Source organism: Chiloscyllium plagiosum, chromosome 7, assembly GCF_004010195.1.
Source record: "Chiloscyllium plagiosum isolate BGI_BamShark_2017 chromosome 7, ASM401019v2, whole genome shotgun sequence".
Taxonomy (NCBI): domain Eukaryota; kingdom Metazoa; phylum Chordata; class Chondrichthyes; order Orectolobiformes; family Hemiscylliidae; genus Chiloscyllium; species Chiloscyllium plagiosum.
The window spans coordinates 72,552,327-72,566,978 of NC_057716.1; the positions used below are offsets into that span (position 1 = coordinate 72,552,327).

General features: G+C 41.5%; 1 protein-coding gene across 6 annotated transcripts in view; it reads left to right on the forward strand.

The window, feature by feature from the left end:
• The window catches only part of zranb3 (zinc finger, RAN-binding domain containing 3), a 178,628-nt gene that overhangs the window by 88,262 nt on the left and 75,714 nt on the right, over positions 1-14,652 (forward strand). For all 6 annotated transcript variants that reach the window (XM_043694034.1, XM_043694035.1, XM_043694033.1 and 3 more), the window contains 2 exons: positions 7,547-7,666; positions 12,724-12,843. In XM_043694034.1, the coding sequence (XP_043549969.1) occupies positions 7,547-7,666; positions 12,724-12,843 (240 nt within the window). The remainder of the gene's footprint in view (positions 1-7,546; positions 7,667-12,723; positions 12,844-14,652) is intronic.

Here is a 14,652-nt window from a genome sequence, read left to right on the forward strand (position 1 = left end):
GTGCAGCAGGTCAGGCAGCATCTAGGGAACAGGAGAATCGACGTTTCAGGCATAAGCCCTTCTTCAGGAATGAGGAAAGTTGGTCCAGCAGGCTAAGATAAATGATAGGGAGGAGGGACTTGGGGGAGGGGTGTCGGAAATGTGATAGGTGGAAAGAGGTCAAGGTGAGGGTGATAGGTCAGACTGGGGTGGGGGCGGAGAGGTCGGGAAGAAGATCTCAGGTTAGGAAGGCGGTGCTGAATTTGAATTCAGCACCGCCTTCCTAACCTGCAATCTTCTTCCCGACCTCTCCGCCCCCCCCCCAGTCTGACCTATCACCCTCACCTTGACCTCTTTCTACCTATCACATTTCCGACGCCCCTCCCCCAAGTCCCTCCTCCCTATCTTTTATCTTAGCCTGCTGGACCAACTTTCCTCATTCCTGAAGAAGGGCTAATGCCCGAAACGTCGATTCTCCTGTTCCCTAGATGCTGCCTTACCTGCTGTGCTTTTCCAGCAACACATTTTCATCTCTTGAGAAAATATAACCAACGGATTAGTTTTGACATCAGTCTTCTGTGAGCATGATTGTCAATTTGTACACAGCAAGCTCCCACAACCTACAATGAGATAAATGAATAATAATCTGGTTAATGTTGCGATTTGAGGATAAATGTTGAGCAGATGTTTTATGTAGTGCCATGGGATCCTTCATGCCCATTTGAGCAGGTAGGCAGTACACAAGCTGATGTAATTTAAAGTAACACTTGCAACATTATCTCTCCTTAACTGTCAATTTAAAGCATCAACCAAGATTGTATGGTCAAGCCCAAGAATCAAGTGACTTTATGGAAGACATATCATAAAAAAGGAATGTTTAGTTCATTGTGTCTGGTGAAGCTAGACCTGAAAGACAACAAGCACAGAATACAAAATGCAGATTTAGGCAAAGATATCGTTTGGATAATGCAAAGGCTATGCTCTCTGACAAAACCCCAGCAGAGGGCCTGAAGAATTGTTCTCCAGAATGAGCCACGTCTTTTGCCAAAGTATTACAATACTGCTGCAATAGTGTAACTGCCCAACAATGTGGAAAAATTGGCCAGATACACCCAGTCTGCAAACAACATGACAAATGCAATTGGGCTATTTTACTGTAACGTCAGTCCATTATTCTTCCTTAATGAAGTTATGGAAGGCGCATCAACAGTACTATCAACTATCAATTGACACAACAATAACCTGTTGCTCAGTTTAATTTCTGCTAGGGTCACTTGGCATTTGACAGCTTTGCAGCTTCATTCCAAAAATGGGCGAAAGAGTTGAAGATGAAGTTAATAGATGAAGTACAAGTTATTTGCCTTGAATCAAGGCAGCATTTGACGGGTGTGACCTCAAGAAGCCCAAGCACATTTGCGATGGAAAGGGATAGATATACACTGCAGGGCAAGCATTATAACTGGGGGAAAGGCAAGATTAGACAAGATTTGGGATGCATAGGATGGGGAAGGAAACTGGAGGGGATGGGCACAATTGAAATGTGGAACTTATTCAAGGAACAGCTACTGTGTGTCCTTGATAAATAAGTACCTGTTAGACAGGGAAAAAGTTGTTGAGCACGGGAGCCATGGTTTAATAAGGAAATTGAATCTCCTTTCAAGAGGAGGAAGAAGAAGGCTTATGTTAGGATGAGACGTGAAGTTTCAGTTAAGGTGCTTGAGAGTTCCACGTTAGCCAGGAAAGACCGAAAGAAAGAGTTAAGATGAGCCAGGAGGGGACATGAGAAATCATTGGCAGATAGGATCAAGGAAAACCCTAAGGCTTTCTATAGGTATATCAAAAATAAAAGAATGTCTCGAGAAAGATTAGGGCCAATTGAGGATGGTAGTGAGAAGTTGTGCGTGGAGTCGGAGGAGGTAGGGGAAGTGCTAAATGAATATTTTTCATCAGTATGCACGCTAGAAAAAGACATTGCTGTTGAGGAGAGTACTGAGATACATGCTATCCAACTAGATGGGATTGAGGTTCATGAGGCAGAGATGCTAGCAATTCTGGAAAGTGTAAAAATAGATAAGTGCCCTGAGTCTCATGGAATATATCCAAGGATTCCCAGGGAGGAGATTACAGAGCTTTGGCTTTGATCTTTATGTTGTCATTGTCTACCGGAATAGTGCCAGAAGACTGGAGGATAGCAAATGTTGTCCCCTTGTTCAAGAAGGAGAGTAGAGACAACCCTGGTAATTGTAGGCCAGTGAGCCTTACTTCGATTGTGGGTAAAGTGTTGGAAAAGTTTATAAGAGATAGGATTCATCTAATCATCTAAAGAGGAATGAGTTGATTAGAGATAGTCAACACTGTTTTGTGAAGGGTAGGTTGTGCCTCACAAACCTTTTTGAGTTATCAAGTCGTAAAGATGTACAGCATGGAAACAGACCCTTCGGTCTAACCTGTCCATGCCGACCAAACAGGTGGATAAGGGCAAAGCGGTTGAGGTGGTGCATATGGATTTCATCAAGGCGTTTGATAAGATTCCCCACAGTAGGCTATTGCACAAAATACAGAGGGTGGTGGTTGATTGGAAATATTCATCCTGGAGTTCAGTTACTAGTTGTGTACTGCAAGGATCTGTTTTGGGGCCACTGCTATTTGTCATTTTTATAAGTGACCTGGATGAGGGCATGGAAGGATGGGTTAGTAAGTTTGCGGGTGACACTAAGGTCGGTAGTGTTGTGAGTAGTGCAGAAGGATGTTGTAGGTTACAGAGGGACATAGATAAGCCGCAGAGGTGGGCTGAGAGATGGCAAATAGTGTTTAATGTGGAAAAGTGTGAGGTGATTCACTTTGGAAGGAGCTACAGGAATGCAGAGTACTAGGCCAAGGGTAAGACTCTTGGTAGTGTAGATGAGCAGAGGGATCTTGGTGTCCATGTATATAGATCCCTGAAAGTTGCCACCCAGGTTGATGGGGTCATTAAGAAGGCATACAGTGTGTTAGCTTTTCTTAGTAGAGGCGTTGAGTTTCGGAACCATGAGGTCATGCTGCAGCGACAAAACTCTGGTGTGGCCACACTTTGAGTATTGCATACAGTTCTGGTCACCACTTTATAGGAAGGATGTAGAAGCTCTGAAAAGGTTTCAGAGGAGATTTACTCGGATGTTGCCTGGTATGGAGGGAAGGTTCTATTAGGAAAAGCTGAGAGACCAGAGGCTGTTTTCGTTCAAGAGAAGAAGATTGAGAGGTGACCTAGTTATAAGATAATCAGAGGGTTAGATAAGGTGGACAGTGAGAGGCTTTTTCCTTTGGTGATGGCTAGCATAAGGGGACATAGCTTTAAATTGAGGGATGATAGATATGGGACAGATGTTAAAGCTAGTTTCTTTACTCAGAGTAATAGGAGTATGGAACGCCGTGCCTGCAACAGTAGTAGACTCGCCAACTTTAAGGGCATTTAAATGGTCATTGAATAGACATCTAGACAAAAATGGAATAATGTAGGTCAGATGGGCTTCAGATTGGTTTCACAGGTCGGCGCAATATTGAGGGCAGAAGGGCCTGTACTGCACTGTAATGTTCTATGTTCAATTCTTCTGACTAAAGTATCTCCACATATCTGATGTATTAAATGTCATCCACTATGCTTCTTTATATTTGATCAGTTTATCTATATCCTCTTGAAAAGCAGTGATAAAACTTCCAAACCCCAGACAATGCAAATGTCCACCTTTTTCTAAAAAGAAGACACTTATTACTCCTTTTTCTTCTATGAACATGTCATTTAGGAACAGCAGCAAGATTGACCCTCCAGCCTACACTACCATTCAGTAAAGTCATGCCTGATCTTGTCGCTTCAACTTCATTTTCCTGTGTACTTGTGATAATTTTCAACTCCCTTGTTAGTCAAGAACTTATTAATTTTTGCTTCAATAATATTCAATGTGTCTGTCTCCACTACTCTTTTGGGAATGGAGTTCCAATGATCCGAAAATCCCCAACTCTACTTTTTTTTTCCCTTCTCCCCATATTGATTCCCTTACTGATTTTTTAAAAAAATCTGTTTATGTCAGTCTTGAATGTACTTACCAACTCAGCCGAGACTGCTCTTCCACAGATTCATGACCCTCTGAAAGAAAAGAAATTTCTCTATTATCTGTCACAAGGTGAAACAACCTCTCAGCATTTACCTTGTCAAGGTGCCTGAGAATCTTTTGTATTTCAGAAAATTCTCTTGTCAGTCTTCTAAACATCAATAAGTGTACATTCAGTCTACTCCACCTCTCTTCATAAGAAATCCCTTCATACCCAGAATCAATCTTGCAAACCTGCTTGGGGTTACCTCCAATGCCACTATACCTCTTAGTTAATAAGAGGACCAAAACTGTTCACACTATTGTAAGTGTGGCCTGATAAGTGCCTTGTATAGTTTCAGTAAGATCTCATAGTTTTGAGCTCCATTTCCTTTAAAATAAAGGCCAACAGTCCATTTGACTTCCCTACTACCTACTGAACTTGTTAACTTGTTGTGATTCATGCAGCCGGCCCTCTAATTCCCTCGTGCTGCAGCTTTCTGCAGTCTTTCTCCTACATTCAACTTGCCAAGATTTTCCTGCTCACCTAATCTGCCTATATTTCTTTGTCGACTGTTTGTGTCATCTTCGCTGCTTGCCTCTTCAGCCTCGGTGCTTTCGTCTTTCCCACAAGGGGAAACATTCTTTCAGCATTCACTTGTCAAATCCCCTCATGATCTTTAAATGTTTCATTAAGATCATCTCTTCTAAATCCCAAAGAATACAGGCCCAACCTGTTCAATCCTTCCCCAAAGGTAAACCCCTCATCTCAAGTGTCAGCCGACTGTTCAGAAAAGATTCACAAGGATGTTGCCAGGGTTGGAGGATTTGAGCTGTAGGAGAGGCTGAATAGGCTGGGCTGTTTTCCCTGGAGCGTCGGAGGCTGAGAGGTGACCTTATAGAGGTTTATAAAATCATGAGGGGCATGGATAGGATAAACAAACAAGGTCTTACCCCTGGGGTGGAGGAGTCCATACTAGAGGGCATAGGTTCAGAGTGAGAGGAGAAAGATACACAGGGACCTAAGGGGCAACCTTTTCACGCAAAAGATGGTAAATGTATGGAATGAGCTGCCTGAGGAAGTGATGGAGGCTGGTACAATTGCAGCATTTAAAAGGCATCTGGATCAGGATATGAATAGGAAGGGTTTTGAAGGATGTGTGCCAAGTGCTGGCAAATAGGACTAGATTAGGTTAGGATATCTGGTCAGTATGGATGAGTTGGACCGAAGGGTCTATTTCCGTGCTGTGCATCTCTATGACTCTAAGTGAACCTTCTTTGGACTGTTTATAAGGTACTTGAAGTTTTAAATAAAGAGAACAAAACTGTACACAACACTACAAATACCCTGAAAACTGTAACAAAACATCCATCTTTTTATATTACATTCCCTTTGCATTAAATGACATTTAGCAAACTCCATACTGCCACCATCCCATTCATAAACTGAGAGATCATCTCCCTTGAAGTGGGCACAGAAGACTTTGAGTCATTGTGTCAAGTTAAGCAGAGAACATCTCAGTGCTGTCTTGATCAACATCTATCCCTCGACCAGAATTGCTCAATCGAGATCTGGCGATGACTCCATGAGCTGAGTAGCTATCTCCTTAGCCATAAGTGACTTCAAATTGCATTTTCTTAATGTGCTATGATAATAATGCTGTTTTTTAAAAAAACAACTAACCCAGAAATATATTGTGCCATGACTGCAAAGAATATGCTGATAATTGTGCCTCACTGTTCTTCAAGATAATACAAAAATTAATCAAACCTGAATGAGACCAGCAAAATGATCAATTTGCCTCACTGACAACTACTCAGGACATAAACATTTATGTCAAGTTTTGTCAGGAACAGAAGAAAAGGTGATTTATTTTAACATTAAGTTTCAACAAGAACTGTAAGAAACGAAGATTTTTAATTCACTACAATGCAACTTAAACTATACCCTTCAAAAAATCCAATTGTGCACATGGTCAACTAAAATTAAGACAGACAAAAGGCACATTGTTTCACATATACTTTATGGATATAAAACAAATACACGCAAGGTTAAACAAAATTTCCAAAGATTGTCCAGGCCACAAGATAGCAAATTGCTTTCTTCGTTCTTTTGATTTTTGCAATAATGTAGCACTGTTGGTAAGGTGATGATCATTCTGAATTTGATGGCTGCTGCAGTGGATCAAGGTCTTTTCTTGTTCAAGTTACTTATTTTAACCTTTCTTTGTTTTTCTGTTGTTCCACACACAGCTAAAGGGAGAGTTGGTTGCTTTCTGTCTTCATCTCATGTTGATCTTGGAGTTTTTGCCCTCTTGCCCTGGCAGCCTGCTGCTCAACCAATCAGAGGGTTGTTTTCAGGCAGAATTTCCTTAAATCAAAAGATTTGGTGCTGCTCAGTCTTATTTTCCCTCCTACTGCTTCCAAAAGGAACATTTTATTGCACAATTCTACAACACGTTGCTCTTAAGTTGCTAAATTCTTTTGATATTTCAGATTTAGAAGCTTTCATTTCAGTTTAACGTCCCAAAGAAATAAAATATATATTCTCTTTGATTTGTTTTTAATATTTGTGCAAATTCAGAAACATTTCATTTTTGATTCAAACTTTCATTATTAATGTATTCATTACTGAAGTAATTTTGTTTCAATGGTATTGGTGATTATTTAATGCTTACACACATTACGCATTTTAAAATGGATATCTCATGCTGATATTGTGATCAGTTTTATTTCTACTTTTTGGTATGCATATATTTATAGTTTTGTAAAAATTATACTTTGATCAGTGTGATAGACATTTTATTTACTGGTTCTAATTAATAGATAGAACATAACTTTGAGTAAAATCAGAAGACTTTCAATCTGAATATGTGGTTCATACATTTAGAGTCATGCAGCAAGAAACTGGACCCTTCCGTCCAACTAATCAATTGGAACCAAGTTTCCCAAATAAACATAGTCCCCTTGCCTGTGCTTGGTCCATATTCCTACAAACCTTTCCTATTCATGTATTGATTCAAATGTCTTTTAAACATTATAAGTGTACCTGCATCTACCACTTCCTGTGGCAGTTCATTTCACATATGAACCACCCTCCGTGTGGAAAACGTTACCCCTCAGGTCCCTTTTAAATCTTTCTCTTCTCACCTTAAAAATATGCCCCCTAGTTTTAAACTCACCCACCCTAGAGAAAAGACTTTTGCTATTCTATTTATCTGTTGAGCTGCTTCTTAATTTATGCCATGCTGTGTAAAATATTTATTCATTTCCACACAGTTCTGATCATAAGTTAGTCAGCAATGTGTGAAACTTTGATCTAAATGCCTTGTATAAAGACTTGGCAGCTCCCACATCTGTAAACAGTTGCAATCCCTATGTAGTTTTAGACCAGATTTATGTATAGTTTGTATATCCTTATGCTAAACTCTTCATTAATCATGTATCTGTCAGCTGATATGACACAAATGAGCAGCAAGCTTACATTGCTAATTTTGCTTTAGGCAGGAGCAGTGAAGGACTACATTAAAATGATGCTACGTGATACAAAGTTGAAGTTCTTAGTTTTTGCACATCATTTGACTATGTTGCAAGCTTGCACAGAGGCTGCAATAGAAAGTAAGGTAATGTATATTTTAAATAATTTTCACCTTACTACCAAAATTATATTCATAATTTGGAGATGCCAGTGTTGGACTGGGTTATACAAAGTTAACAATCACACAACACCAGTTTATAGTCCAACAGGTTTATTTGGAAGCACTAGCTTTCAGAGCGCTGCTCCTTCATCAGGTGGCTGTGGAATCAAAGATCATAAGACACAGAATTAATAGCAAAAGTTTACAGTGTGATGTAACTGAAATTACATTTTGAAAAGACCTGGATTGTTTGTTTAGTCTCTCATCTTTTCGAATGAACATGCTGGTTTTTGTTCTTTCATATGTAAATCTCAGAGCTTTTTTAAAGTTACATTCTCAAGTAAACTTTAACAATTGGTGTCATGTCGGCTGAGATAACGCATTGAAGGTGTGAGGTGCTCTGTGTGAGACTGTCTGTCTGTGCCACAATGATCAGACTGATTCTAATCTAAAAAACAGAGATACAGAATTTCATATGGACTCACGTAGTTTTTGAGCAAAATAAAATTGAATTCAGCAAGTATAAATTCACCCCACAAATTTATTTGTGGGTGTGTGTGTGTGGCTGGTATATTGGGTCCAGGTCAATGTGCTTATTGATTGAATCTGTGGAGGAGTGCCATGCCTCTAGGAATTCCCTGGCTGTTCTCTGTTTGGCTTGTCCTATAATAGTAGTGTTGTCCCATCGAACTCATGTTGCTTGTCATCAGAGTGTGTGGCTACTAAGAATAGCTGGTCATATCGCTTCGTGGCTAGTTGGTGTTCATGGATGCGGACCGTTAGCAAAACCAATATAGTATATAAAATCCCATGCAAGGACTGCACAAAACACTACATAGGACAAACAGAAAGACAGCTAATGGTCCGCATCCATGAACACCAACTAGCCACGAAACGACCAATGATCAGCTATCCTTAGTAGCCACACACTCCGATGACAAGCAACATGCGTTCGATGGGACAACACTACTATTATAGGACAAGCCAAACAGAGAACAGCCAGGGAATTCCTAGAGGCATGGCACTCCTCCACAGATTCAATCAATAAGCACATCGACCTGGACCCAATATACCGGCCACTGCAGCGGACAGCTGGAACTGACAACCGGAAGCGGCAGATACAAATCACTATATATGCCGGAGGAAACATCACAGAAGCGCTTCACAGGAGGCTCCCAAGCAGTGAGGATGTCACCTAGACAGGGGACAAAACGTCTGCAACACAAATTCCCAGCTCAGCGAACAGAACCACAACAACGAGCACCCGAGCTACAAATCTTCGCACAACCTTTGAACTTTCACCTTGACATCAACATTTTCACCTTTGACAACCAGTTCTTCATCCAGGCACACAGAACAGCCATGGGGACCAAATTTGCACCCCAATATACCAACATGTTTCATGCACAGAATCAAATAAGACTTCTTCTCTACACAGGACCTCCAACCAACACTATAGATCAGGTACATTGACAACATTTTCTTCTTCTGGACCCAATGAGGACGAGTCACTGAAAAAGCTACACCGTAGTATCAAAGAGTTTCACGCCACCATCAAACTCACCATGGACTACTCTCTACTATCTGTCTCATTCTTGGACACATGCATCTCCACCAAGGATGGGCACCTCAGCATCTCCCTCTACCCTGCAAACCCACGGATAACCTCACGATGCTACACTTCTCCAGCTTCCACCTGAATCATATTAAAACAGCCACCCCCTATGGACAAGCCCTATGCATACATAGGCTCTGTTCAGAAAAGGAGGAACATGATGGGTACCTGGAAGTACTCAAGGATGCCCTCATAAGAACAGGGTCCGATGCTCAACTCATCGACCACCAGTCCCAACATATCACAGCAAGAAACCATAATGACCTCCTCAGGAGACAGACACGAGCTGCAACCAACAGGGTATCCTTCGCAGACAGTCACCCAAAGGTCTGAGGTCTAATGTCCCGGATCGCTTCAGTGTTCTCCTCCTAGAAGGGAACACTCCTGTCTGTTGATTGTTGAGCAGTGTGCAGCCTGCAGCACATTATCAATGAGGATGAGCACCTCACCAAGACCTTCCCCACACCTCCACTTCTCTCCTTTAAACAACCACCAAACCTCAAACAGATTTTTTTTGTAGCAAATTGCCCAGCTTTCAGGACAACACCATAAGACCTTGTCAGGGTAGACACTGCAAGACATGTTAGAATGTCGACATGGATACCACCACCATGCGTGGGGACACTTCCCACTGTGTACATGGCAAGTACTCGTGCAACTCAGCCATTGTTGTCTATCTCATGCGCTGCAGGCAAGGATGGCCTGAGGCATGGTACATTGGCGAGACCGAGCAGAGGCTACGGCAACAGATGAATGGACACTGCACAACAATCAACAGACAGGAGTGTTCCCTTCTAGGAGGAGAACACTGAAGCGATCCAGGACATTAGACCTCAGACCTTTGGGTGACTGTCTGCGAAGGCAAACTTCGGAACAGGCAACAATGCAAAATGGCCGAGCAGAGACTGATAGCCAAGTTGGGTACCCATGGGGATGGCCTCAACCGGGACCTTAGGTTCATGTCACACTACAGGTGATCCCACTGCTCAGCGCACGCGCGCACACACACGCACCCAGACAGACGCACAAACACACCTATAGATGCTCCTACAGACCCATACACCCACACAGACCTCTCTCATACAGAAGCTCTCTCTCACACATACAGTTCCATACTCTCATATATACACACACACACACACACACACACCCTCTCACAGACTTCTACCCCTTTACATACTTACATACATACATACACACACACACACACACACACACAGACACTCATAAGACCCCCCCCACTCAACACACACATTTGTGGGGTGAATTTGTACTTGCAAAATTACATTTTATTTTGCTTAAAAACTGCTTGAATTCATGTAAGATTCTGTAAATCTGTTTTTTAAATTAGAATCATTGTGGCACACAGAGTCTCACAGGGCCCCTCACACCTTCAATGCATTATCTGGCTGACATGACACCAATTGTTAAAGTTCACTTGAGAATGTAACTTTAAAAAGTTCTAGGATTAACAAATGAAAGAACTGAAACCAGCATGTTCATTCTTAAAGATGAGAGATTTAACAAAACTCCAGGTGTTTTTCAATAAATAACTTCAGTTACATTACACTGTAAACTTTTGATATTAATTCTGTGTTTTATGATCTTATACTCCACAACCACCTGATGAAGGAGCAGTGCTCCAAAAGCTAGTGCTTCCAAATAAACCTGTTGGACTATAACCTGGTGTTGTGTGAATTTTGAAATTATATTCAGTGTTGGAGAATGTACAGTCAATATTGTATCTTCCTACTGCACGATTTAGTTTAGAAACCATCATAAGGTAACAAAAGAAAGTAACTTAGTGCATCTCGTATCTTTCAAGATCCTAAGTACTTAACCGGCCTAACCTTAAAGCACTTAATTACCTGCAAATTGCCATAGTGCTTTTCATGAATAGTCTCAGGTGCAGTTGTAAGAACATTTGAAGTGGGAGCAAAAGTGCACACTTTTGCAGTTCAAACCTGCTGTAAGACTTCTTTACTTTCAACTTGTATCACAATGGGGTTGGAGTCTTACATACAATTTACATTTTGAGTTGAAGTGGTATACCACAAGGACAGTGCTGCGTCCCTTATTGTTTGTGAAATATATAAATGATGTAGATGAAAGTGGGGGGTGGGGGTAAATGGTCATAGAGTCATAGTCATAGAGATGTACAGCACGGAAACAGACCTTCAAGTCCAACTTGTCCATGCCAACCAGATATCCTAAATTAATCTAGTCCCATTTGCCAGCTCTTGACTCATATCCCTCTTAAACCCTTCCTATTCATGTACCCAATCAGATGCCTTTTAACTGGGATTACTGACTTTAATAACTAAAAATAGAGGATTAACAAGGAAACTTGTGTTTAACCTTCACATGATGCTAGTTTGCCCTTTATTGTATTTCTGTGTTCAATTCTGCTCACCGTGCTTCAAAAAAGATTTACAAGGATGTTGCCAGGGTTGGAGGGTGTGAGCTATAGGGAGAGGCTGAATAGGCTGGGGCTGTTTTCTCTGGAGTGTTGGAGCCTGAGGGGCGATCTTGTAGAGGTTTATAAAATCATGAGGGGCATGGATAGCGTAAATATACAAGGTCTGTTCCCTGGAGTGAGGAGTCTAGAATTAGAGGACATAGGTTTGGGTTGAGAGGGGAAAGATTTAGAAGAGACCTAAGGGGCAACCTTTTCACGCAGAGGATGGTGTGTATATGGAATGAGTTGCCAGAGAAAGTGGTGGGGGCTGATACAATTGCAATATTTAAAAAGCATCTGGATAGGTATATGAATAGGAAGGGTTTAGAGGGGTGTGGGCCAAATGCTGACAAATGGGACTAGATTAGTTTAGGATATCTGGTCAACATAGGCTGTTCAGTTTGACTTGTCTATGCTGTACATCTTTATGATCTGGAAAGCACAGTGTGAAAGACTGGAAGTTGATTCGATGGGAACTTTTAAATGGAGATTGGATAATTAACTGAGAAGAAATAATTACAGGGTTATGGGGAAGAGCAGGAGAGATGGAGTATTTGAATAGCCTTACTGAAGACCTGAGTCAAGAAAAGCACAGCAGATCAGACAGCATCCGAGGAGCAGGAAAATCGATATAGGATGAAGGGCTTTTGCCTAAAAAGTTGATTTTCCTGCTCCTCGGATGCTGCCTGACCTGCTGTTCTTTTCCAGCACCACAGTCTTGATTCTAATCTCCAGCATCTGCAGTACTCCCTTTCGCCTTGCTGAAGACCTAGCAGAGGCAAGTGGTGGATCATTCTGAGTCTATGATGTAAACTGTTCCCTGGGCTGGTATGCAATAATTATAGATAACAGATTGTTAATGTGGAAACTGATACTTAAGAATCAAATCTTTTAGCATCCTATTGACCATAATATTGTTGCTCAGTATTCATTATCCAGATATGAAATGTCGTCTGTTTTTTTGGTTAGGCACGGTACATAAGAATAGATGGTAGTGTTCCATCTTCGGAAAGGATTAATCTTGTCCATCAGTATCAAAATGATCCAGAGACGCAAGTTGCAATCCTCAGCATCAAGGCAGCTGGACAGGTATTATGATTGCAATTTAAAAAGCCAAGATCTATTATTGATGTCTAATTAGGAGATACTAAACAAAGAATGTAACTGATAAGTAATGTTGGATATTATTTAGCATGTTTGTGGTATTCTTGACAGTAAGACTTTAAGTTTCTTCCATCAGTGCTGGTTTTCTCCCTCATTTCATGAAATATTGGAATAGATGAAACAATGTTGTTTCAGTTCATTTTTTGTTACTTCTTTGGCATGTCTTTGTGCCTTTTATTTTTCTACTTTTTTTGTTATTTTGTTTGGTTCATTTTCACCTTTCATTTGTTGCAGGGATATTTTTCCTTTTTTGTCTATTTGTTGAACAGTAAACTTAAATGTTTTGCTAGAAACAGGCATTTAAGTTTTCCTTGTTAGCAGTCGCTCAGGGTCAATAATGACTTGCTTCCACTGTTGGGGGTGTGGACATGTGTCTGTGGTGGCTGAACAATCCTAACCTGAAGCTGCAGGCTCTGCCACAAGTAGGGTAGGTGGTATTTGAGAAGGTGGGTTGCTCTGGATTCTGTGCACTATTTCTGCTGCTTTCACTTGGCCACCACACACTCCATTTGGTGACTCTCTATGGTTGTCAACTTCATGGATGCAGCTTCTCTATTTTGTGCATTCCAGGGCAAATGATTCCCACATGTTGCATTTGTTTAGGGAGGCTTTTGGGATGTTGATGTAGCATTTTCTCTGCCATCCTAGTGATTGGTTATCATTAGAGCTCCAATTTAGAGCTCTTGTTTAGGGAGTCTTGTGTCACAATGTAATATGCTCATTGCCTCGATACTGCTGATATTGGCCTGGGAGAAGACACGTTGGTACACCTTTCCTACCAACTGATTTACAGGATTTTGCGAAGGCCACACTGATAATTTTCCAGGGATTTGTGGTGTCTGCTGTACGTAGTCCATGTTTCTGATGCATACAGAGAGGTGGGGACCATGGTTGGTTGGTGCTGTCTTTGTGGTCTTGGACTTGGAACTGTGTTCCTCGTGCATCCGAAGGCTAAGCTGGTGCATTGAAGTCAGTGTTTGATTTCGTTATCAATGTCCACTCGCAAAGTGAGGAGGCTTTCAAGGTATGAGAAATGATCCATGTTGTTCAGGGGGTCACCGTGGATTTTGAATGTCAGGAACAGTTGGTAGAGAACCTTTGTTTTCCACATGTTTAGTCTGAGGCTCAATCTCTGATACCCACTTGGTGAATGCATTGACGATGGTTTTTAGCTTGGCCTCTGAGTGTGAGCAGTGCAGGCATTGTCTGTGGATGGCAGCTTGATGACAGGAGTTGGGGTGGTCTTGGCTCTGGCCTGGAGGCATTAAAGATCAAACAGTTTCATTTGTGCTGTGGACGAGCTCCACTCCAGCAGGAGCTTCTGGAGATGAGGTGGAGTGTTGCAGTGAGAAAGATGGGCAAGAACACTGATGCTAAGGGTATGTGATGAAGCTTTGGTGGGGATCATGGCTTGCATGTCATCGTAAAGTAGGTGGAGAATGGTGATAAATTGCAGTGGCAGCCAAATATGAGGAGAATTTCCGTAATCAATCAAGGTTGACAGAGTTAAAGTGCCTCTGTGAGATTGATGAAGTACATGTACAGAGTTTGGTGTTGCCTAATCTTTTCTTGGATTTGATGTGCTCTAATAAGCATGTCCATTGTGCCTCTTAACGGACATAAACCGCATTGAGACTTGGGGAGGAACTCTTCAGCTGGGAAGAATTTTTGGTGTGAACTTTCCCCTTGTGGATAAAAGGGAAATCGCTGTAATTTCCACTGTAGGATCTATTT